The sequence below is a fragment of the Salvelinus alpinus genome, chromosome 32, assembly GCF_045679555.1.
Source record: "Salvelinus alpinus chromosome 32, SLU_Salpinus.1, whole genome shotgun sequence".
Classification (NCBI taxonomy): Eukaryota; Metazoa; Chordata; class Actinopteri; order Salmoniformes; family Salmonidae; genus Salvelinus; species Salvelinus alpinus.
This window is the reverse complement of record NC_092117.1, coordinates 6,389,534-6,411,953: the sequence shown is the minus strand read 5'-3', so window position 1 is coordinate 6,411,953 and position 22,420 is coordinate 6,389,534. Positions and strand designations below refer to the sequence as shown.

The 22,420-nt window shown below is 41.3% G+C and overlaps 2 protein-coding genes across 3 annotated transcripts in view; one reads left to right on the top strand and one right to left on the bottom strand.

Moving 5' to 3' along the window:
- The window catches only part of LOC139562705 (sphingosine-1-phosphate lyase 1-like), a 35,271-nt gene extending 20,678 nt beyond the window's left edge, over positions 1 to 14,593 (top strand). Inside the window, exons 8-14 of the mRNA XM_071380652.1 lie at positions 3,818 to 3,926; positions 4,686 to 4,784; positions 4,956 to 5,102; positions 5,254 to 5,492; positions 6,452 to 6,598; positions 11,440 to 11,560; positions 11,814 to 14,593. Of these exons, the coding sequence (XP_071236753.1) occupies positions 3,818 to 3,926; positions 4,686 to 4,784; positions 4,956 to 5,102; positions 5,254 to 5,492; positions 6,452 to 6,598; positions 11,440 to 11,560; positions 11,814 to 11,972 (1,021 nt within the window). The 3' untranslated portion in view covers positions 11,973 to 14,593. The remainder of the gene's footprint in view (positions 1 to 3,817; positions 3,927 to 4,685; positions 4,785 to 4,955; positions 5,103 to 5,253; positions 5,493 to 6,451; positions 6,599 to 11,439; positions 11,561 to 11,813) is intronic.
- Positions 14,594 to 15,059: 466 nt separating this feature from the next.
- On the bottom strand, positions 15,060 to 21,768 carry pcbd1 (pterin-4 alpha-carbinolamine dehydratase/dimerization cofactor of hepatocyte nuclear factor 1 alpha). Of its 2 annotated transcripts, none has more exons than XM_071380654.1 (3): positions 21,646 to 21,768; positions 20,432 to 20,782; positions 15,060 to 16,508 (listed from the first exon to the last, which is right to left on the bottom strand). In XM_071380654.1, exons 2-3 carry the CDS (start codon positions 20,498 to 20,500, stop codon positions 16,416 to 16,418), a joined length of 162 nt encoding a protein of 53 aa, XP_071236755.1. In that variant the 5' UTR covers positions 20,501 to 20,782; positions 21,646 to 21,768; the 3' UTR covers positions 15,060 to 16,415. The 2 variants fall into 2 exon arrangements, with proteins under 2 accessions (XP_071236755.1, XP_071236754.1); XM_071380653.1 differs by having other exon boundaries at positions 20,654 to 20,782.
- Positions 21,769 to 22,420: the final 652 nt, after the last annotated feature.

Sequence of the window (22,420 nt, the reverse complement as noted above, 5' to 3'; positions counted from 1 at the left end):
TTACTTGTTAGATATTACTGCACTGTCGGAACTAGAAGCACAAACATTTCACTTCACTCGCATTAACATCTGCTAACCATGTGTATGTGACCAATAAAATCTGATTTGATTTAAGTGCAATGATTGATGTCGTCCCCACAGTTACTGTACGTACATACCCCAACCAGAAGCCATGGTTTACGGGCAGCATCCGCACTGAGCTAAAGGCTTGAGCTGCCGCTTTCAAGGAGCTGGACTCTAACCCGGAAGCTCATAAGAAATCACGCTATGCCCTCCGATGAACCATCAAACAGACAAAGCGTCAATACAGGACTAAGATCAAATCGTACTACACCGGCTCTGACTCTCGTCGGATGTGGCAGGACTTGCAAACCATTACAGAATACAAAGGGAAGCACAGCCGAGAGCTGCCCAGTGACACGAGCCTACCAGAAAAGCTAAACTACTTCTATGCTCGCTTCGAGGCACATAACACTGTAACATGCATGAGAGCACCAGCTGTTCCGGAAGACTGTGTGATTACGCTCTACACAGCCAATATGAGGAAGACCTTTTAAACAGGTCAACATTCACAAGGACCGCAGGGCCAGACGGATTACCAGGACGTGTTCTGTGAGCATGCGCTGACCAACTGGCAAGTGTCTTCACTGACATTTTCAACTTCTCCCTGTCCGAGCCTGTAATACCAACATGTTTTAAGCAGACCACCATAGTCCCTGCCTAAACGACTACCGACCCATAGCACTCACGTCTGTAGCCGTGAAGTGCTTTGAAAGGCTGGTCATGGCTCATATCAACACCATCATCCCAGAGACCCTAGACCCACTCCAATTTGCATACCGCCCCAACAGATCCACAGATGATGCAAAGTTTGCTGATGACACAACAGTGGTAGGCCTGATCACCGACAACGATGAGACAGCCTATAGGGAGGAGGTCAGAGACCTGGCCGTGTAGTGCCAGGACAACAACCTCCCCCTCAACGTGAACAAGACAAAGGAGATGATTGTGGACTACAGGAAAAAGAGGACTATGCACGCCCCCATTCTCATCAACGGGGCTGCAGTGGATCAGGTTGAGAGCTTCACGTTCCTTGGTGTCCACATCACCAACAAACTAACATGGTCCAAGCACACGGAAGACAGGCACACCAAGACAAAACCTATTGCCCCTCAGGAGACTGAAAAGATTTTGCATGGGTCCTCAGATCCTCAAAAGGTTCTACAGCTGCACCATCAAGAGCATCCTGACTGGTTGCATCACTGCCTGGTATGGCAAGTGCTCGGCCTCCGACCGCAAGGCACTACAGAGGGTAGTGCGAACGGGCCAGTACATCACTGGGGACAAGCTTTCTGCCATCCAGGACCTCTACACCAGGTGGTGTCAGAGGAAGGCCATAAAAATTGTCAGACTCCAGCCACCCTAGTCATAGACTGTTTTCTCTGCTACCGCATGGCAAGCGGTACCGGAGCGCCAAGTCTAGGTCCAAGAGGCTTCTAAACAGCTTCTACCCCCAAGCCATAAGACTCCTGAACATCTAGTCCCGTGTGGCTCAGTTGGTAGAGCATGGCGCTTGCAACGCCAGGGTTGTGGGTTCATTCCCCACGGGGGGACCAGGATGAATATGTATGAACTTTCCAATTTGTAAGTCGCTCTGGATAAGAGCGTCTGCTAAATGACTTAAATGTAAATGTAAATCTAGTCAAATGGCTACCCAGACTATTTGCAGTGCCCCCTCACCCCCTCTTTACACCACTGCTACTCTCTGTTGTTATCTATGCATAGTCACTTCAACTCTACCTACATGTACATACTACCTCAAATAACCGGTGCCCCCGCACATTGACTCTGTATCAGTACCCCCCTGTATACAGTTGAAGTCGGAAGTTTACGTACACCTTAGCCAAATACATAAAAACTCAGTTTATCACAATTCCTGTCATTTAATCTTAGTGTAAATTCCCTGTCTTAGGTCAGTTAGGATCACCACTTTATGTTAAGAATGTGAAATGTCAGAATAATCGTAGAGAATGATTTATTTCAGCTTTCATTTCTTCCATCACAGTCCCAGTGGGTCAAAGTTTACATACACTCAATTAGTATTTGGTAGTATTGCCTTTAAATTGTTTAACTTGGGTCAAACGTTTTGGTTTGCCTTCTACAAGCTTCCCACAATAAGTTGGGTAAATTTTAGCCTATTCCTCTTAACAGAGCTGGTGTAACTGAGTCAGGTTTGTAGGCCTCCTTGCTTGCACACGCTTTTTGAGTTCTGCCCACAAATTTTCTATGGGATTGAGGTCAGGGCTTTGTGATGGCCACTCCAATACCTTGACTTTGTTGTCCTTAAGCCATTTTGCCACAACTTTGGAAGTATGCTTGGGGTCATTGTCCATTTGAAAGACCCATTTGCGACCAAGCTTGAACTTCCTGACTGATATCTTGAGATGTTTCTTCAATATATTCATATAATTTTCTTTTCTCATGAGGCCATCTATTTTGTGAAGTGCACCAGTCCCTCCTGCAGCAAAGCACACTCACAACATGATGCTGCCACCCCCGTGCTTTACGGTTGGGATGGTGTCCTTCAGCTTGCAAGCCTCCCCATTTTTCCTCCAAACATAACGATGGTCATTATGGCCAAACAGTTCTATTTTTGTTTCATCAGACCAGAGGGCTTTTCTCCAAAAAGTACAATCTTTGTCCCCACATGCAGTTGCAAACCGTAGTCTGGCTTTTTTATGGGCGGTTTTGGAGCGGTGGCTTCTTCCTTGCTGAGCGGCCTTTCAGGTTAATTATAGGACTTGTTTTACTGTGGATATAGATACTTTTGTACCCGTTTCCTCCAGCATCTTCACAAGGTCCTTTGCTGTTGTTCTGGGATTGATTTGCACTTTTCGCACCAAAATACGTTTATCTCTAGGAGACAGAACGCGTCTCCTTCCTGAGCGGTTTGATGGCTGCGTGGTCCTGTGATGTTTATACTTGCGTACTATTGTTTGTAGCGATGAACGTGGTACCTTCAGACGTTTGGAAATTGCTCCCAAGGATGAACCAGACTTGTGGAGGTCTATAATTTTTCTTCGGAGGTCTTGGCTGATTTCTTTGGATTTTCCCATGATGTCAAGCAAAGAGGCACAGAGTTTGAAGGTAGGCCATGAATTACATCCACATGTACACCTCCAATTGACTCAAATTATCTCAATTAGCCTATCAGAAGCTTCTACAGCCATGGCATCATCTTCTGGAATATTCCAAGCTGTTTAAAGGCACAGTCAACTTAGCGTTTGTAAACTTCTGACCAACTGGAATTGTGATACAATGAAATAATCTGTCAAGAATTGTTGGAAAATTTACTTGTGTCATGCACAAAGTAGATGTGCTAACCGACTTGCCAAAACGATAGTTTGTTAACAAGAAATTTGTGGAGTGGTTGAAAAACACGTTTTAATGACTCCAACCTAAGAATATGTAAACTTCCGACTTCAACTGTATAATCTCGCTATTGTTATTTCACTGCTGCTCTTTAATTACTTGTTACTTTTATCTCTTATTCTTATCTTACATTTTTTGAAACTGCATTGTTGATTAGGGGTTCGTCAGTAAGCTTTTCACTGTAAGGTCTACACCTGTTGTATTCGACTCATGTGACTAATAAAATTTGATTTGGTCTCAGAACAAGCTTGATTTGCATGCTTGAAATGTTTGCTGTCTCATAAATGGTAATTATGGCTGTATATAATGGTTCTATCACCTGTGAAATGCATTTTATACAGTACAGGGAATAATTTGTGCTCTATTTCCTCCCCTAATTTTGCAGTATTGCACCAGTCAGTGTCCATGCAGCCTTTGACAAAGCAGCAAACTACTTTGGAATGAAGCTTGTTCATATCCCTCTGGACAAGAAGACCATGAAAGTGGATGTTAAGGTGCAAATATTTATTTGTTCCTATACTAATGGTTAGTCCAAATAATAACTTGACTGGAAAATCAGTCCGTGTTCAATATAAACAAAATGTCTGCATACACAAAAGGTCAGACTAAATGTAGGTTTGTTGGTTTACAAATTCCCAATTGTAACTGTAGCCTTGACCCCAGCCTACTTTAGGTAACAAGAATACGGTGTGAGGTCTTGCAACGTGACACTACTTTAACTAATGACTGTCACTGCCGTGACTGACTGGGGAACTCTTCCTCTGTTTGGACTGTTTAAGATTACAATTTCAGACATGACAATAGTTACAGGTATCGTCACAGCCCTAGTTTTTTTGCATCTCAATATTTTTTCCATGGCAAAAATGAAAACACGAAGCAGACGGAACTCTTTAGTCTTTTAAAAACCTGCAAACCTAAAATATTGTGTGATATAGCTTGACTGGAAAATCAGTCCGTGTTCACTCCTAGTTGTTTTTTTGGAAAAATAAATACATGTGACTCTGGATAACAACATAGTGATGTTTGTTTCCAACATTAGGGCTGTTTTCCTAAAGAAGTTAAATCTGCTTCGTGTTTTGTTTCCTTGCCAGTATCGCAATACTGGTGTCGTCGCGGGCCTACAAAAAAACATGGTGGCATCAATGACATTAGAATGACTGGTTCTTAGTGAGGGTGGATGAGACTAATCATTTGTCTTAAAGCAATATCACGACACCTTTTAACTCCTGATAACTCCTAGTTGTTTTGTATAGGCTATGAGGAGAGCCATCAACAAGAACACAGCCATGCTTGTATGCTCCGCACCCCAGTTCCCCCATGGAATCATTGATCCCATTGAGGAAGTAGGAAAGGTAAATTGTCTCGTTATCTACTTCTCATTCTAAGTCATGGGAAAATGTATTTTAAAAACGGGTCATTCTTACATTAAGTTGCTTGTGTACCTGTGTAGTAACACTGTACCAATGTTGTTGCATAGTACTTTACCTGAAATGACCTAATCCATCACACATGGTGTTTTTCAGCTGGCTGAAAAGTACAACCTCCCTCTGCATGTGGATGCTTGTTTGGGAGGGTTTCTAATCGTTTTCATGGCCAAAGCCAATTACCCACTGGCTCCCTTTGACTTCAGGGTAAAGGGTGTGACCAGCATCTCTGCAGACACACACAAGGTAAGAACAGGGTGTGGATCCCAGACAGTCTTACCTAACATTTTCTCCATCTTGCTTTTCAATCATAAGATGCTCATTGTTCCATAAACATCTCGTTTTTTTGGTCGTTGTGTTGACTAATTTATAGTTTTTTGATCTACCTCTACTGCAGTATGGCTTCGCCCCCAAAGGTTCATCAGTGATCCTGTATAGTGACAAAAAGTACAGGCATTACCAGTACTTTGTGGCTCCAGACTGGCAGGGGGGCATCTATGCGTCCCCATCAGTGGCAGGTTCTCGGCCAGGCGGTATCATCGCAGCGTGCTGGGCCACCATGATGTACATGGGAGAGGATGGCTACATAAAGACTACTAAGAAGATCATTGACACTGCACGTACTATCAAGACAGAGTAAGAGACCCATCTTTTACTGTAGTCATTATCGGCCTTGATTTTCGGCTTTCTCTGTTAAAAACCTCTTAAGGATCGCCTAAAATGACATACCCTAATCTAACTGCCTTTAGCTTAGGACCTGAAGCAAGGATATGCATATTCTTGATACCATTTGAATGGAAACACTTAGAATTTTGGGGAAATGTGAAATGAATGTAGGAGAATATAACACATTAGATTTGGTAAAAGATAATACAAAGAAAAAAACATGTATATATATTTTTTTGTTTGTACTATAATCTTTGAAATGCAAGAGAAAGGCCATAACGTATTATTCCATCCCAGGCGCAATTTAGATTTTGGCCACTAGATGGCAGAACTGTAAGTGCAACGTTTTATACTGATCCAATGAACCATTGCCTTTCTGTTCATCATTTTGTATCAAAACTGCTCAAATGTGCCTAATTGGTTTATTAATACATTTTCAAGTTCATAGCTGCGCACTCTCCTCAAAGAATAGAATGGTATTCTTTCATTGTAATAGCCACTGTAAATTGGACAGTGCAGTTAGTTTAACAAGAATGTAAGCTTTTTGCCAATTTCAGGTATGTCTATGACCTGGGAAATTTTCTTGTTACTTACAACCTCATGCTAATTGCATTAGCCTACGTTAACTCAACCTTCCCGAGGTCGGGACACCGATCCTGTGGAGGTTTTAGCCAGATTTGGATATGTGGTAAAGCGAAACTATTATAGGTACAATCAGAAACATTATGGTGGTTGTTTTTTTTTCATCAAGTTTTTGTTTGATTCGCTTTCTGTTGGTTCCTAACCCATCTGTTAACCTTTTTACAACAGGCCCAGAATATTGTTATATTTCACTGTTTCTAAGAGCTCTTTGTGAGCAAATTGAGATATCAATGTTTTTGGATAGGATAAATATTTGAGGTGTGTTGGTTTTGTTTATTTCTGGATAGAATCCGTAAGATAAACGGAGTGTTTGTGTTTGGAGACCCTGAAGTGTCCGTGGTGGCGATAGGCTCTGACGTCTTCGACATTTTCCGTTTATCCAATGCACTGACGTCGAAGGGTTGGAATCTCAACACGCTACAGTATCCATCCAGGTATGTTTTCCTAAACTTTTTCCCATCTTTGAAGTTCAGTCATGCTTATCAAATATAATGTATACCTTTCGTAGAATATTGACTATGCACTGTATGCTGAGGTAATACCAGAACACAAAGTCACGATGTGGACAAAATATCTAATTGCGATTTCTTTGGGTCAGATATTGCGAACACTTGGGTGAAAACATGGTAATTCCATCAGATATAGTTAAAACAATTGTCAGGGTAGAGCACATCACTTCTAACACATGAGATCGTATGGATGAATACACAACCAAATGAAACAAATGTTTTCCAACGTTGTTATAGGCTAGATAGGATTATTCCACCTACATATTAACAAACGTAAATGTTTAACATGGTCATCAAAATGTAGTACGCTGTAAGCGTATTATTAGTTTATTAGTATTATTATTAGCGTTATTAATTAATGAATGAATTATGAGTTCCTATTTTACCATTGCATTCTTAAATAACCTAAATGAACCATAGGCTGTCGATGGAATAGGAAGCTTATGATTGTGTAATTATGTATAAGTAGGCTTAATCATTATTAAATGTCAAAAGTGCCTTAAACATCTAACACGTAGCCTACCGATTGCAAGGTGAATCCTGTCCAAAACATTGGCGTCTGGTCCAGTAAATCATTGTGACATGTTTCAACTTCTCCCTTATTTTTGCTATACAGTGTAGGATTCTTGTATCTCCTGTCCAGCTTGTTTATCATCTTCTTGGAGCTGTCTTTGCGGAATGTGTCAATAGGAACCATGTCTTTGGCTAGGGGATAGCCTCAGTGATTTCTATGTGTCTGCGGGATGTTTCTTTTGTAGGACGTTACACTTGAAAACGCATAGGCTATCAATGCCAGTTTAAGGTAGGTGGCTGAGGGGTTTTGTAGCTGTCGGGCACTTTTTTCCCAGTGGTGTAAACTACTTAAGTAAAAATACTTCAAAGTAAGTAGTTTTTTGGGGTATCTGTACTTTACTATTTATATATTTTTTTACAACCTTTACTCCACTACATTTCCTATAGAAAATGTATGTACTTTTTACTCCATTAGGGCTGTCCCCGACAAAGAAAAATATTGGTCGACCAAGTCAGTCATCTGTTGTTTTTTTAAATGTGCATTTTTTCCGTATATAGACACATCCTATGTGTTTTAATCAAATCAACTATATGCACTGTGCTTAAGGCTGTTACGTATTACCCCCAACACCAGCAGTTATGAGTCATGACTCAGTTAAATTCCACGTGACCGTTGAGTCACGGTAATCTCCTCTTACGCAATCAGGACATGCGTTGAGAGTACCCAACTCATTAATGGCCTGGTACTCAGAACCTCCTATTGTCCTTCTAACCACTCGGACATCAATGCAATTCAAACACTTATCAAAACACTTATCAAAACAGTATTGTGCTTTTTAAAACTCACCTCACTGTCATTGATCAATGTGAAGAAAGAAGGTCAACAACAGGTTGAAACGGAGTCAAACATGGTCATTGTGGATGTTGTTTCAAAGCCTAACAATTAATTGAAATGGACATCGCTTTCTACGGTGATGATTAATTCAAACACCCATACACATATTCAAGCTTATACATATACATAGGCTATATATGAGTCTCGAATTAAAATAATGATTGTGAAGCTCGTTGTACAATACAAATCCTACCGCATATTATGCACTGCAGAAAAACAATTAGGACAGTGTAAACAGCACTAAATTAATTAGGTAATAGCGCATAGGCTATCAATGCCAGTTTAAGGTAGGTGGCTGAGGGGCACTTTTTTTCCAGTGGTGTAAACTACTTAAGTAAAAATACTTCAAAGTACTACTTAACTAGTTTTTGGGGAGGCTGTTTGAATGGGGGGGGCAAGTGTAAAGCCTTTATTACAGCATAGCAAAGATTTTAAAAAGCTGGGTGGCCAGCTCTAGGAAGAGAAATGTGTTGGTACCCTTCCCCAGATCTGTGCCTCAACACAATCCTGTCTCGGAGCTCTACAGACAATTCCTTCGACCTCATGTCTTGGTTTTTGCTCTGGCATGCACTGTCAACTGTGGGACCTTATATAGACAGGTGTGTGCCTTTCCAAATCTTGTCCAATCAATTGAATTTACCACAAGTGGACTCCAATCAAGTTGTATAAACATCTCAAGGATGATCAATGGAAACAGGATGCACCTGAGCTCAATTTCGAGTCTCATAGCAAAGGGTCTGAATACTTATGTAAAACTATTTCTGTTTTTGTTTTTACTAAATTTGCTAAAATTTCTAAACTTTTTTTGCTTTGTCATGATGGATTATTGTGTGTAGATATCTGAGAAAAAAAATATTTTTAATCTATTTTAGAATTAGGCTGTAAGATGTGGAAAAGGTCGAAGGCATAGTGCCTTCGGAATGTATTCAGACCCCTTGACTTCTTTTGCTGAGAGACCGAATCACTAGATCATTTATTCTGGTTTTGCCCCTATGTAGTGTGTTTCTGGTCACGGGTTCAGGAATGGTTCAAAAAAATCCCCAAATTAACCTTACAAGTAGCGGTGTTGGGCGATTTTGGGAAACCATAGTCAATCAATAATATAATAATACTCATACTAAACACTTTCATCTTCAGCTCACAATCTGTGGATGCAATGCGATTAGAAAGGTTCAGAATTCATGTTAAACATCACAATTTCAAAAATATGTCACATGGAAACCAAACGAGGATGGTCTACTGTGATAGGTGGGATGGCCTGAGAGAGGTTGATGGGTGGGATTTAAAGAGCTCATGTTTGGTAATGTATTATTGTCATGTGATTGCTATATATAAAAGTACCATGTATGTCAAATGTATATGTAAAAAGTGATATGTAAAATGTATGCATATGTAGCACAAAAGCTGTAAAAACCAAAAAATACACGTGTGTCCTCCGAAGAGGTTAATAAAGAGTTTAAAAAACACTACTATTATAGTTTGATAGTCAGTAATGGAGTTAATCGCCTCATTCTCGTCTGACTTCCAACTTTCTGACTAATGTTAGCTAGCTAGCTAGCTAGCTTGCTACACACAGGGCTCGAGAATAACTTTTTTTCATCACCTTCCCAGAATTGTCCCAAAGTGCATTTCAAACCGTCCCAGCATGGTTTTACTCATTGGACCTAGGTCATTCACGGTGATTTTTGAAAAGGCTAATAAGGGAAGCCTACTACTGAAATAGATACATGGGGCTGTCAACTGAGGCAGGAATTCACCACCGTGCCTCTATAAAGACCAACTTTGGAATAATATTTTGCATAAATATACAGAAATAATTAGCCTACATGTTAAAGTGTAGCTTGGGTTATATGCATATTGGCTACAGCCTCTCATGTCCACACCGATGCTGACGTGAGGGAGGCGCCAGAAAATGTAGCCCTTTTTTTCCCCTCCTGAGACTTTTAATTACATCAATATAAGCTAAAAGGCAGTCATGTTTGACAATTAGAATGTTGGTTAACATTAACGCCTAAAGGCTTGATTTAGTTGACATACTCGGCATGGTTCGTTTAGATCAAATGGTCACGAGCGGAGAGAAAGGCCAGTGCCTGTTGCACACTGCACATCACCCACCTTGCAGTCTGAGTAGAAGCAACCATAAACCTGGAGGTTTTTGAGGCATGTCTTGTTTCAAAGTAGCCTTGCCAAAATCAGACCTAAGCATGCATTTTGTATTCTATTGGTTTTCAAATCAACTTTCTTTCATTGTCCAGCAGGCGAAGACACACTCCTAGTCATATCAGCAGCCCATGCTAGTTGTTGCATCTTTAGATCTCTCCTCTTTCAAAAATTTCGAATGGATATTTTCATCTGTCTCATGAAACCCGCTCGCTGTGCAGTCAGCTTTTTTTAGAACGGTGTGTTCCCGATTTTTATTTATTTAAAAAAAAAAAAAAAAATGTGAAGAAATACATTTTTTTTTTTTGATGTACAGTAGTTCTATGAATTTTGGATCTATCGTCCCAGAACTGTCCCAGAGTCTGTCTGAACCGTCCTAGACATCTTTTTTTTTTTTTTTGTGCGTCCCCGGGCCGACCTTAATTTTGAGCCCTGTCTACATACCCAGAAAGAAAGCACATTGTTCGATCCTCTCTGTCTCTCTGTGAAACTGTTAGACAATTATTTGCTGTGTTGGCTCTAGTAATGATTGGTAAGACTGGGGGCGGTCAGGCCACAACAAACGAGGCAAACAGGAATTATGAGGGAAAAGTATGTAGCTAGCTAGTGCTAGTTAATTAGTTTGTTGTTCTCACATCACTTGTCATGACTGCCTGCTGCAGCGTTCTCTCAAGACCAATGACTGTGCTCAACACACACACCCCACCGGTCCTCCCCCCCTCCCTCCCTCCCCACCACATACTGACTCACTCACTCACTCAGCAACAGCCTGTCTCACTTGCCTGATAGTCGTCAGTAGCAGGTCACAGTGAAATGTATATATTTTTTAAGAGAAATGCAATGGCGGCCGCGGTGCAATTTAGAAGTAACATTTTCACCTGCGACATCGTTTTCAAAGTAGCCCAATTCTGCATGCAAAGCAGAGAGTGAGCGGTCTCTTGTGATTGGTCAGCATCCTCTGTGGATGTAGAGAGTGAATGAACGGAGTCTAGCGAATGTCATCGGAGTAGGTACGGTAGTCTAGTGTCAAAGAAAGGAGAAAAATCACAGCCTCTTGAGATATGCACATTTCAATATCGCAATTTGGATCGGAAATTTGATTAATCATGCAGTCTACCCCAGGCACCATAGCACCATTTTGAATAATGTTTTAAGTACTTTTGTGTTTTTAACCAACATTCTCTCTGTCCCACCGCAGCATCCATATCTGTTGTACAGTACTGCACACACAGGAAGGTGTGGCCAAACAGTTCATCAGTGAGGTCAAAGAGCAGGTGGCTCTCATTTTGAAGAACCCCAATGAGAAGACCACTGGAATGGTGAGTGTTAATGCTGACTTCGTTACCTGGAATAAACTTCACAGCATTGCACCAATGGTCTAATAGAAAATATCAATTGTATAAGATTCTTTTTGGAGATTTATTATTCACACTTAAAAAAATAAAATAAAAAGTTTATTCTCTCATTTTATGTTCTCTAAAGTGGTGTCGCTTGCAAACATATTTGTTTATATTTTAATTAGCAAACTTAATGGGATACATGGCTCTACATTCATAAATGTTCTTGTTCTAGGGAGCGATCTATGGCATGGCCCAGTCCATCCCTGACAGATCCATGGTGACAGAGATCTCCTGCGGTTTCCTGGACTGCCTCTACAGCACAGAGGAGCCCAGGTCATCTCAGCCCCAGAAGACCCATATAAATGGCAACAGCAACGGCAAGGCCCACTGAGTGGCTGTGGCTTGGACACACACCTGGGTCATGTTCATTAGGGCACGCAATGGAAAGCGCTGTAAAACGTTTTGCATCGGGAAAAGAAAATAAGTGTTTCTTGTTAGACAAGTTCAAGTAGTCCCTCCCTGTTTTAGTGTGTTTCTTTCCGTTTGGTGCCTAATGAACACAGCCCTGCTTACCAGCCTGCTTCACCTCTGGTCCACCCATTGCATTACTCAACAGTTGCCTTATCTTGCCCACCTTTTATCTATCTACACACCCTTTTTCAGATATCTTCAGAAGCACAAGCCATTGTTTTTAGCTACCGTGACATTTTTCAAATATGTGGAAAGTGAAAGCACATATGTAAAATATGTAGAATAGCAGCTGAAACCATTCAGATAAAGTTATGTATGGTTTTGTGATAACATTTTTTTAATGTAATATAATTTTGTTTTTTAAATTCTATAGAGCACTTGACGACGGTTTTATTCAAGTGGTAATTTCAATGTCTGTTCTGTCTCGAGATTTTCTGTTTCAGTTAGATGCTATGAACTCTTTAATTTACAATATTCTGATATCTCTCTCGCATAATTGTCTCGATCTAAAGTGGTGATTTAAAACATTTTTTATCTAGAACATTTTCAATAGAAAAACATTTTAGCCTCCAAGTAATGTTTGGCGAGAGCAAGACCACAATCATAAGTTGGGGAGAACCCCTCTACTGCCCCCTACCAGAAAACACGATTTACTTCTCAATACTCATGTTCCAGGTACTTCTATGTCTCTGTTCGATTAATCTACAACAAGTAACAGTTTTCACAGAAAATCATTCATTTCCTAGTGAAATAATAAATAATGACCCAATGAACAGTAATGAATGATAGAGGAGCAATCATATCTGCATGGATTTCTATGGACAACAAACTTGAGTCATTTTTAAGACTTGAGCTCCTTTTGAATTGAACACATTACCTTCCTAGCCACTTATTGTACTATAGTGCGTATATACATGTATTCCTAATTGTGGTCCGTCTGTGGCTAATTGCATCTTTCAGTAATAATTCAGGCAGCAGGAAACCCTGGCTGCTGTAGTACACTACCTAGTATACTGTGCACCGCCAATATGTTAAGAATCTGAGACTTACAATCCTTTGATTTGACAACATATTCATTACCCCTTTCTATTTGAGTCAATGGTTTAGCCTTGGATCGAATGGTTTAACCTAGAATTGATCTCAAGGAACAGAAAACAACTTATTTCGGCATCTTTATAGGCTGTTTTAAGTCTCCATGAACTCAGATTTAATCAGTTTTGATGTGCTCTTGTAGTAAATTAATCAACTTATCTTCTAATTTTATCTACCTCAGTTTCTGTTCAATGCAATTGTGTTGCTTGTTCACCCAGTAACATCGTTATAGGGCTAAAGAAGACAGGAAAAGCCTGTCTCAGTTTTTCATATGTAAGGTTTAAACATTTCAGACTAAACTGTTATGGCATTTGATAAACTGTTCTTAAAAGCAATGCTACTGGGATAAAACTGTTTGCAAAAAAAAACACCCCTACTGTACACTTGGTAGGCCACCCCAAAAAAACCTTTGATCTTTCCCCTCAATATTTTCCATGTGCTTTCACGTTAGTGTTTGTAGTCAAACTTAAGTACATATCAGTTGTTTTCTTTCCATGTCTGTGTCGTAGATGTTTTCCCGTTCTGGAGTCATAAGAAGGGAAATAGTCTGACAAGGATGATGTGATGACTTTTAGCCTAGTCCTGGTGTATCATTCTTAAGCATTGACTATGTGACCACTGTTTTTTTTCTTTTTATTAATCACACATTGTCTCATGTCACTTTTAAAATGGTTGTTTTCTTATCTTCAACCATTTGTGTTTTTATTTTCGACTGCAGGGCAAGCACAAGTTTGGGGGTCAATTCTGGTCTCCGAGGCCTGCAGTTTCTAGTTCGTTCTTTGATTGATTTTCTAGCACCAATGCTTGATTTATATAGCAAGAATGAAAACCAATAGACAGGGTGGCCCTCAAAAAGGCACACAGTCGTCAAAGACCTGACAATGGATTCATCCTGTGGTTTCTATTTTTCGGTGGAGCCGTCAATGGGGAAACATCCACTAATATTTTGTGACATTTTAATAGCCAGGAGATTATATTCAATTGCAATAGAAACATGTACATGTCCTTATGCAAATGATTGTGGTAGTATTAGTACATGAGAAATTGCTGCTTAGTGATTACCCCACCATATAATCTGTAAATTGTACAGTGAGAATCTGTCAACGTTACAAATGTGCAGTGAAAATCTGAACGAAGCACCTTGCCCTCTAGAAGGTATGGTAGATCATGCCTTCTGTTATTGTTGTATGAGCATAATTTTAACAGCAATAGGCATTTACCTGTATGCCTTTATAGGTTAGATTGACGAGTACTATTGGATAACGCCAATGAATAGATCCATAAAAAAAACTTTATGTATCTCTAAAGAATGTAGATTATATTTCTATGTATCGATCAGCCTCAGGGATTTGGCTTCATAACATCAAGTTCAGTAAGGTCCAGTTCTCTTTTATACTGTACATGTAATTGTTGTTCATTGAAATAATATCATTAAATGTTTTAAAAATATATATATAGTGGCATGAGTTTGTAGCTATCTCGTGAGCTGGGCATAATTAAAAATAATACTAGTCATCTTTTTATATACTGTATAAAACCCATTTAAAAAAGTTGCATACCCCAGGCCTCTGCCTGGGGCTGCTAAATCACTACATCCACCCCTGACTATTGTGTAATTGTTTGCTATCCTTCATTATTCCAGAGGAAACACCTTTTGAAAGCATTTGTTGGCCTTGACTACACTCCTTTTAAGCATAACAATTGATTCAAAAATACTTTCAGCACACCGGAAGCAACATTCAATTTTCAATAATCCTACAACAGCTGTTCCATTTGTCATTTTTAGATAAATATATTCAATCTGATGAAACCTTGTTTATAATCTTGTGATTTTCTAGGAGGGGTGAAATATTCGGAGGCTGACCCCATTTGTCTGTAGGCCACTCTTGACAAATGAATAAAGACACACTGGTTATTCAAACAACTTTATTTGCCACTTACAAAACATTAGACCGAGGGAAACAGTTTGAGACAAATGGTAGGCACAAGTACACTAGACAGACTGACAACAAAACGCAGTGTTTATGTTGCCACTATAATTTTAGAAAATGACGAATGAACAAGTGAAGGAATTTTCCCCAGTTCGTAGTCAGAGCTAGAGTCATATTACGTACCTTTTTTGATGCTTTTTTAAATTCTCAAGCACTTGATCCGCTCAGATGGGGATAGAGGAATGTTTCATTTACTGTGGGGTCCCGAAATTGACAAAGATGAGCAATAATGACTGAATAAAATAAATAATTGAAATACTGAGCAATATTGTATGCTCAAACAAATATGGGAAATTATATTCATTTATACTACTACAATTGCTCAGAGAGATTTTGTTTAACAAGTAATATTCTTTCTTCAAAAAGGTAAGGGTCAACATTATTGACACCCCTACAGATTCTTATAAATTAAAGTAGTCAAGTTTACTATTTGGTCTCATATTCCTAGCACACATGACTACATGAAGCTTGTGACTCTGCAAACTTGTTGGATGCATTTGCAGTTTGTTTTGGTTGTGTTTCAGATTATTTGAATGGTAAATAATGTATTGTGTCATTTGAGTTACATCGTAAATAAGAATAGAATGTTTCTAAACACTTCTGCATTAATGTGGATGCTACCATGGTTACAGGTAATGCTGAATGAATCTTGAATAATGAGTGAGACAGTTAGAGGGTCAAAGATCATACCCTCCAAGACATGCTAACCTCTCACCTTTACCAATAACGGGAGGTTAGCATGTCTTGGGAATATGATCTTTGAACCTCTGCAACTTTCTCACTCATTTACAATTCAGTCAGGATTATCGATAATCATGGTAGCATCCACATTAATGTAGAAGAGTCTTATTTCTTAAACAAAATCTATTTTTCTGAGCAATTGTATGAGTATACAATAATATAATTTCCCAATTTTTGGAGCATACAATATAGCTCAGTATTTGAATTATTTATTTTTTAGTCATTATTGCTCATCTCTATTAAGAGTATCAATTTCAGACCCTACTGTATATAGTTGAATGGTCTTTTTACTGGCTTATGGTCTTGTGCTCCACTTCCCATATCAGCCTAGTAACAAACACCACACCTGCTAAATGTTACATTAGGAATTGAACGTGACCGTTTAAACAAACATTCATTGGGATTCTGAGATGACATTTCCTGTTCCTGTCCCAGGTTAGTCATCTGAATTAACGTATGGGGCGGGATGAATAGGTGTCCTCTGCTCTTGGTTCTGCCATTGAGATGATAGACTGAAATGGCTGCAGGCCATGAGTTGCTCAGAGGACAGATGCTTGGTCGATGAAGGTAGCCAGAGTGATGTCTCTCTTGGAGAGGCCCCCGTAGTCATGTGTGCTGAGTGTGATCTGGACCTGGTGGAGAGGATAAGAGATCGCAGGAAAGACAGGGTAAATCAAATCAAAGGTTATTTATCACGTGCGCCGAATACAACAGGTGTACCCCTGGGGGGCTCCAGTGTTGAGGATCAGCGTGGCAGATGTGTTGCAACCTACCCTCACCACCTGGGGGCAGCCCGTCAGGAAGTCCTTAGTGAAATGCTTACTTACAGGCTCTAACCAACAGTGCAAAAAAGGTATTAATAGGTAAGGTAAAGAAATCAAAACAACAGTAAAAAGACAGTGAAAAATAACAGTAGCGAGGCTATAAAAGTAGCGAGGCTACATACAGACACCGGTTAGTCAGGCTGATTGAGGTAGTATGTACATGTAGATATGGTTAAAGTGACTATGCATATATGATAAACAGAGAGTAGCAGTAGCGTAAAAGAGGGTTTGGCGGGTGGCGGGACACAATGCAGATAGCCCGGTTAGCCAATGTGCGGGGGCACTGGTTGGTCGGGCCAATTGAGGTAATATGTACATGAATGTATAGCTAAAGTGACTATGCATATATGATAAACAGAGAGTAGCAGCAGCATAAAAGAGGGGTTGGGGTTGGGGGGGGGGCACACAATGCAAATAGTCCAGGTAGCCATTTGATTACCTGTTCAGGAATCTTATGGCTCTAACCAACAGTGCAAAAAAGGTATTAATAAGTAAGGTAAAGAAATCAAAACAACAGTAAAAAGACAGTGAAAAATAACAGTAGCGAGGCTATATACAGTAGCGAGGCTATAAAAGTAGCGAGGCTACATACAGACACCGGTTAGTCAGGCTGATTGAGGTAGTATGTACATGTAGATATGGTTAAAGTGACTATGCATATATGATAAACAGAGAGTAGCAGCAGCATAAAAGAGGGGTTGGGGGGGGGGGGGGGGGGCAGACAATGCAAATAGTCCAGGTAGCCATTTGATTACCTGTTCAGGATATGGCTTGGGAGTAAAAACTGTTGAGATGCCTTTGTGTCCTAGACTTGGCACTCCGGTACCGCTTGGCATACGGTAGTAGAGAGAACAGTCTATGACTGGGGTGGCTGGGGTCTTTGACAATTTTTAGGGCCTTCCTCTGACACCGCCTGGTATAGAGGTCCTGGATGGCAGGCAGCTTAGCCCCAGTGATGTACTGGGCCGTACACACTACCCTCTGTAGTGCCTTGCAGTCGGAGGCCGAGCAATTGCCGTACCAGGCAGTGATGCAACCTGTCAGGATGCTCTCGATGTTGCAGCTGTAGAACCTTTTGAGGATCTGAGGACCCATGCCAAATCTTTTTAGTTTCCTGAGGGGGAATAGGAACTTGAAGCTCTCAACCTGCTCCACTACAGCCCAGTCAATGAGAATGGGGGCATGCTCGGTCCTCCTTTTCCTGTAGTCCACAATCATCTCCTTAGTCTTGGTTACGTTGAGGGATAGGTTGTTATTCTGGCACCACCCGGCCAGGTCTCAGCCTATAGGGAGGAGGTCAATCTCGTCGTTGTCGGTGATCAGGCACACGGTTGTGTAGTCTGCAAACTTAATGATGGTGTTGGAGTCATGCCTGGCCATGCAGTCGTGGGTGAACAGGGAGTACAGGAGGGGACTGAGCATGCACCCCTGGGGTGCCCCAGTGTTGAGGATCAGAGTGGCAGATGTGTTGCTGCCTACCCTTACCACCTGGGAGCGGCCCGTCAGGAAGTCCAGGATCCAGTTACAGAGGGAGGTTTTCAGTCCCAGGATCCTTAGCTTAGTGATGAGCTTTGAGGGTACTATGGTGTTGAACGCTGAGCTGTAGTCAATGAATAGCATTCTCACATAGGTGTTCCTTTTGTCCAGGTGGGAAAGGCAGTGTGGAGTGCAATAGAGATTCCATCATCTGTGGATCTGTTTGGGCGGAATGCAAATTGAAGTGGGTCTAGGGTTTCTGGGATGATGGTGTTGATGTGAGCCATTACCAGCCTTTCAAAGCACTTCATGGCTACGGATGTGAGTGCACGGGTCTGTAGTCATTTAGGCAGGTTGCCTTCGTGTTCTTTGGCACAGGGACTATGGTGGTCTGCTTGGAACATGTTGGTATTACAGACTCAATCAGGAACATGTTAAAAATGTCAGTGAAGACACCTGCCAGTTGGTCAGCACATGCCCGGAGCACACGTCCTGGTAATCCGTCTGGCCCCGCAGCCTTGTGAATGTTGACCTGTTTAAAGGTCTTACTCACGTCGGCTACGGAGAGCGTGATCACACAGTCGTCCGGAACAGCTGATGCTCTCATGCATGCCTCGAAGCGAGCATAGACGTGATTTAGCTCGTCTGGTAGGCTCGTGTCACTGGGCAACTCGCGGCTGTGTTTCCCTTTGTAGTCTGTAATAGTTTGCAAGCCCTGGCACATCCGACAAGTGTCGGAGCCGGTGTTGTGCGATTCAATCTTAGCCCTGTATTGACGCTTTGCCTGTTTAATGGTTCGTCGGAGGGCATAGCAGGATTTCTTATAAGCTTCCGGGTTAGAGTCCTGCACATTAAAAGCGGCAGCTCTACCCTTTGTCTCAGTGCGAATGTTGCCTGTAATCCATGGCTTCTGGTTGGGGTATGTACGTACAATCACTGTGGGGACGACATCCTCAATGCACTTATTGATAAAGCCAGTGACTGATGTGGTGTACTCCTCAATGCCATCGGAAGAATCACGGAACATGTTCCAGTCTGTGATAGCAAAACAGTCCTGTAGTTCAGCATCTGCTTCATCTGACCACTTTGTTATAGACCGAGTCACTGGTGCTTCCTGCTTTAATTTTTGCTTGTAAGCAGGAATCAGGAGGATATAATTGTGGTCGGATTTACCAAATGGAGGGTGAGGGACAGCTTTGTATGCGTCTCTGTGTGTGGAGTACAGGTGATCTATAATTGTTTTCCCTCTGGTTGCACATTTAACATGTTGATAGAAATTAGGTAGAACTGATTTAAGTTTCCCTGCATTAAAGTCTCCGGCCACTAGAAGCGCCGCCACTGGGTGAGTGGTTTCCTGTTTGCTTATTTCCTTATACAGCTGACTGAGTGTGGTCTTAGTGCCAGCATCCATCTGTGGTGAAAAGTATAGCTGAAAACTCTCTAGGCAAGTAGTGTGGCCTGCAATTTATCACAAGATACTCTACTTCAGGCGAGCAAAATCTAGAGACTTCCTTAGATTTCGTGCACCAGCTGTTGTTTACAAATATGCACAGACTGCCCGCCTCGTCTTTACGGAGTGTGCTGTTCTATCTTGCCGGTGCAGCGTATATCCCGCTAGCTGAATATCCATGTCATCATTGAGCCACGATTCCGTGAAACATAAGATATTACAGTTTTTGATGTCCCGTTGGTAGGATATTCGTGATCGTACCTCGTCTAATTTATTGTCCAATGATTGCACGTTGGCGAGTAATATTGACGGTAACGGCAGCTTTCCCACTCGCCTTCTGCGGATCCTTACGAGGCATATCGCTCTGTGTCCTCTGTACCTGCGTCTCTTCCTCTTGCAAATAACTGGGATGTTGGCCTTGTCGGGTGTTCGGAGAATGTCCTGTGCGTCCTGCTTGTTGAAGAAAAAATCTTAGTCTAATTCGAGGTGAGTGATCGCTGTCCTGATATCCAGAAGCTCTTTTTTGCCGTAAGATACGGTTGCAGAAACATTATGTACAAAATAAGATACAAATCATGCGAAAGAACACATAATAGCACAATTGGTTGGGCGCCCGTAAAACTGCTGCCATTTCTTCCGGCGCCATCTTACTGATAAATGGACATACGCCTGTTATTCAACTGGACATACACCTTTTAAAGCTATAGTGACATATGGAGAGACAGCATCACTAGTTGTGAAAGGGATAACCGGTTTGTCTATATCTCTTTTACCCCAGGCAATCCTAGTGGGCTTATTGAAAAACCTTGTTGTACACATTAAACCACTCAGGGTGATGGTCCATCTTCTCTGCTTGTAGAGCCACCCTGGACATGAAGCCAAAGGCCTGTGAGATAAAGTAGCACACTGTACGTGCAAGTCTTCATTGTCACAATCAAGTAATATGCGTTTTATACCCTACGGCCATTAAATTGATCCTAGATCAGCACTCTCAGACGCTTTATGAATATATTCAAGCTTTTCTGACCTGGATGAAGTCTTTGAAGATGAACCCTTTGTAGATGGCGTCCCTTTCCACCACCACCCGCTGGGCGTTCCGGAGCAGGGGGAGTAGATGCTCCCTCTCCTCCTCACTCAAACCCTGGATTTTACTAGCCTGGAAGAGCAAAGCAAATAGTCCCTGTGCCTATTGGTTGCGTAGAAGCCCGTCTGGAATCAGTGTTGCATTGCATTCCTGGGGCCTGTTCTTAACGTTCAGATAGAAATGTGTTGTGTAGAAGAGGTACAATTATCTGTTTATGTAGAATTGGAGATTGTTTTTTTTGTTGTTTTTTTTATACACATTTTTTTCTGCAACATTCTGAACGTGTCACCCGAATTGAAAACATCCCTGGTTTTCAAAATGGTGGGAGGCCCCATTGCTTTCCCCTCATCACGTCAATGGAATTCCACAGCTCTTTTCACATGTGGTATCACATGAGCTTTAAACTCAGTTAATACTGAAAGGTACTTAAAAAAGGAGGGTATTTGTAGGAGGATTTGTCAATGCCTCCAAATGATCTGTCTCGGTGTTGAGCCAGCATGGAGACGAAGCAAAGAGATGTCACCATGAAGCAGCCGATTTAAAGGAGAATGCCATCAACCGGTATCTTAGCAATATGCTAATCTTCTTTATCACTATCGCTGACAGATTTGGGGAACAGCACATTGACCACAGACAGACAATAACCTGAGGCTTCACCTCATTCAATGACTGGCTGTATAGACTCTGTTCCAGTCAGGACAATATGTTTTATTGCAAAACAACATATATACACTTTAGGTGCCATCTCATGTTGTAAGACTCAGTCAGTATTCTGTTCTTCAAATACTCATATATGGCACAATCAATAACTCAAATTGCTTAATTATCTATTGAAAACAACACAGTACGCCAACAGGTGTGTCAGACAGAATGCATGTGACTCAAAGCAGCGCCCTCTGATATAGAGAAGCTACTTTACAAAGCAATTCACTCACCATGGTTTTTTGGCTGTTCTCAGAGAGACAGAGGGCTCTGCTTCACTTGCACTGAGGCAATCTGCTATCCACAGTAAAAGCAGCTGGAATGCAAGCAGGGGTCCTGTTCTAGCTGTCCATGCAGAAGCCTGAACAGAAATGCACACTGCTGGTCTTCGGCATGACCATAATCTTAAATCCTCTCCACTGTTGCCCATAACAACACCATTTCACTAGCCAGTCATTATGTGATAAATGTGAAAAGGGCATCCATGTTATCTTTGTGAAAGGATATTGACAGATTATGGTCTCAAACAGCACCTTTCACTCTGAACAAAAAAATTACTGATTGATGTAATTCACGAGTGTAGGTCAGTATGTAACATTCAATGTTTTAGTCTACGCTAAGCTTATGAAGACCCATATGTCAGAGAGATTCCATGGTTCTCTGTCCCTGTGTCAGGGTACGATGAAGGTCAAAGGTTAATGAGTTGCCCTACTGTGAGATGACCCTGTGAACTCGGCTGTAACGGGGCGCTCAGGGAAATTAACTAGTTAAGGAAATGAACAGAGGGAGATGACAAATGATCAAGATTAAAGGCCTGAATGAGTGTAGGAAATTAATATGGTGCTTCAGTGGTTTGCTATGGTTTGCACTGCAAAGGGTTTGTTGATGTGCATACATTGAGTGGCTAGACGTTGAGGTAGATGTGTTTGGGCTGGGGGTGGTAGGGTCAAATCAAATCAAATTTTATTCGTCACATGCGCTGAAAACAACCTTACAGTTTTAAGAAAC

Coding starts and splice junctions, on each gene's coding strand:
- pcbd1 (XM_071380653.1), bottom strand. Junction 16,509..20,653: donor TCTTCAAAGACTTCATCCAG/GTCAGAAAAGCT, acceptor CCTCTCCACCAG/GTCCAGATCACACTCAGCAC.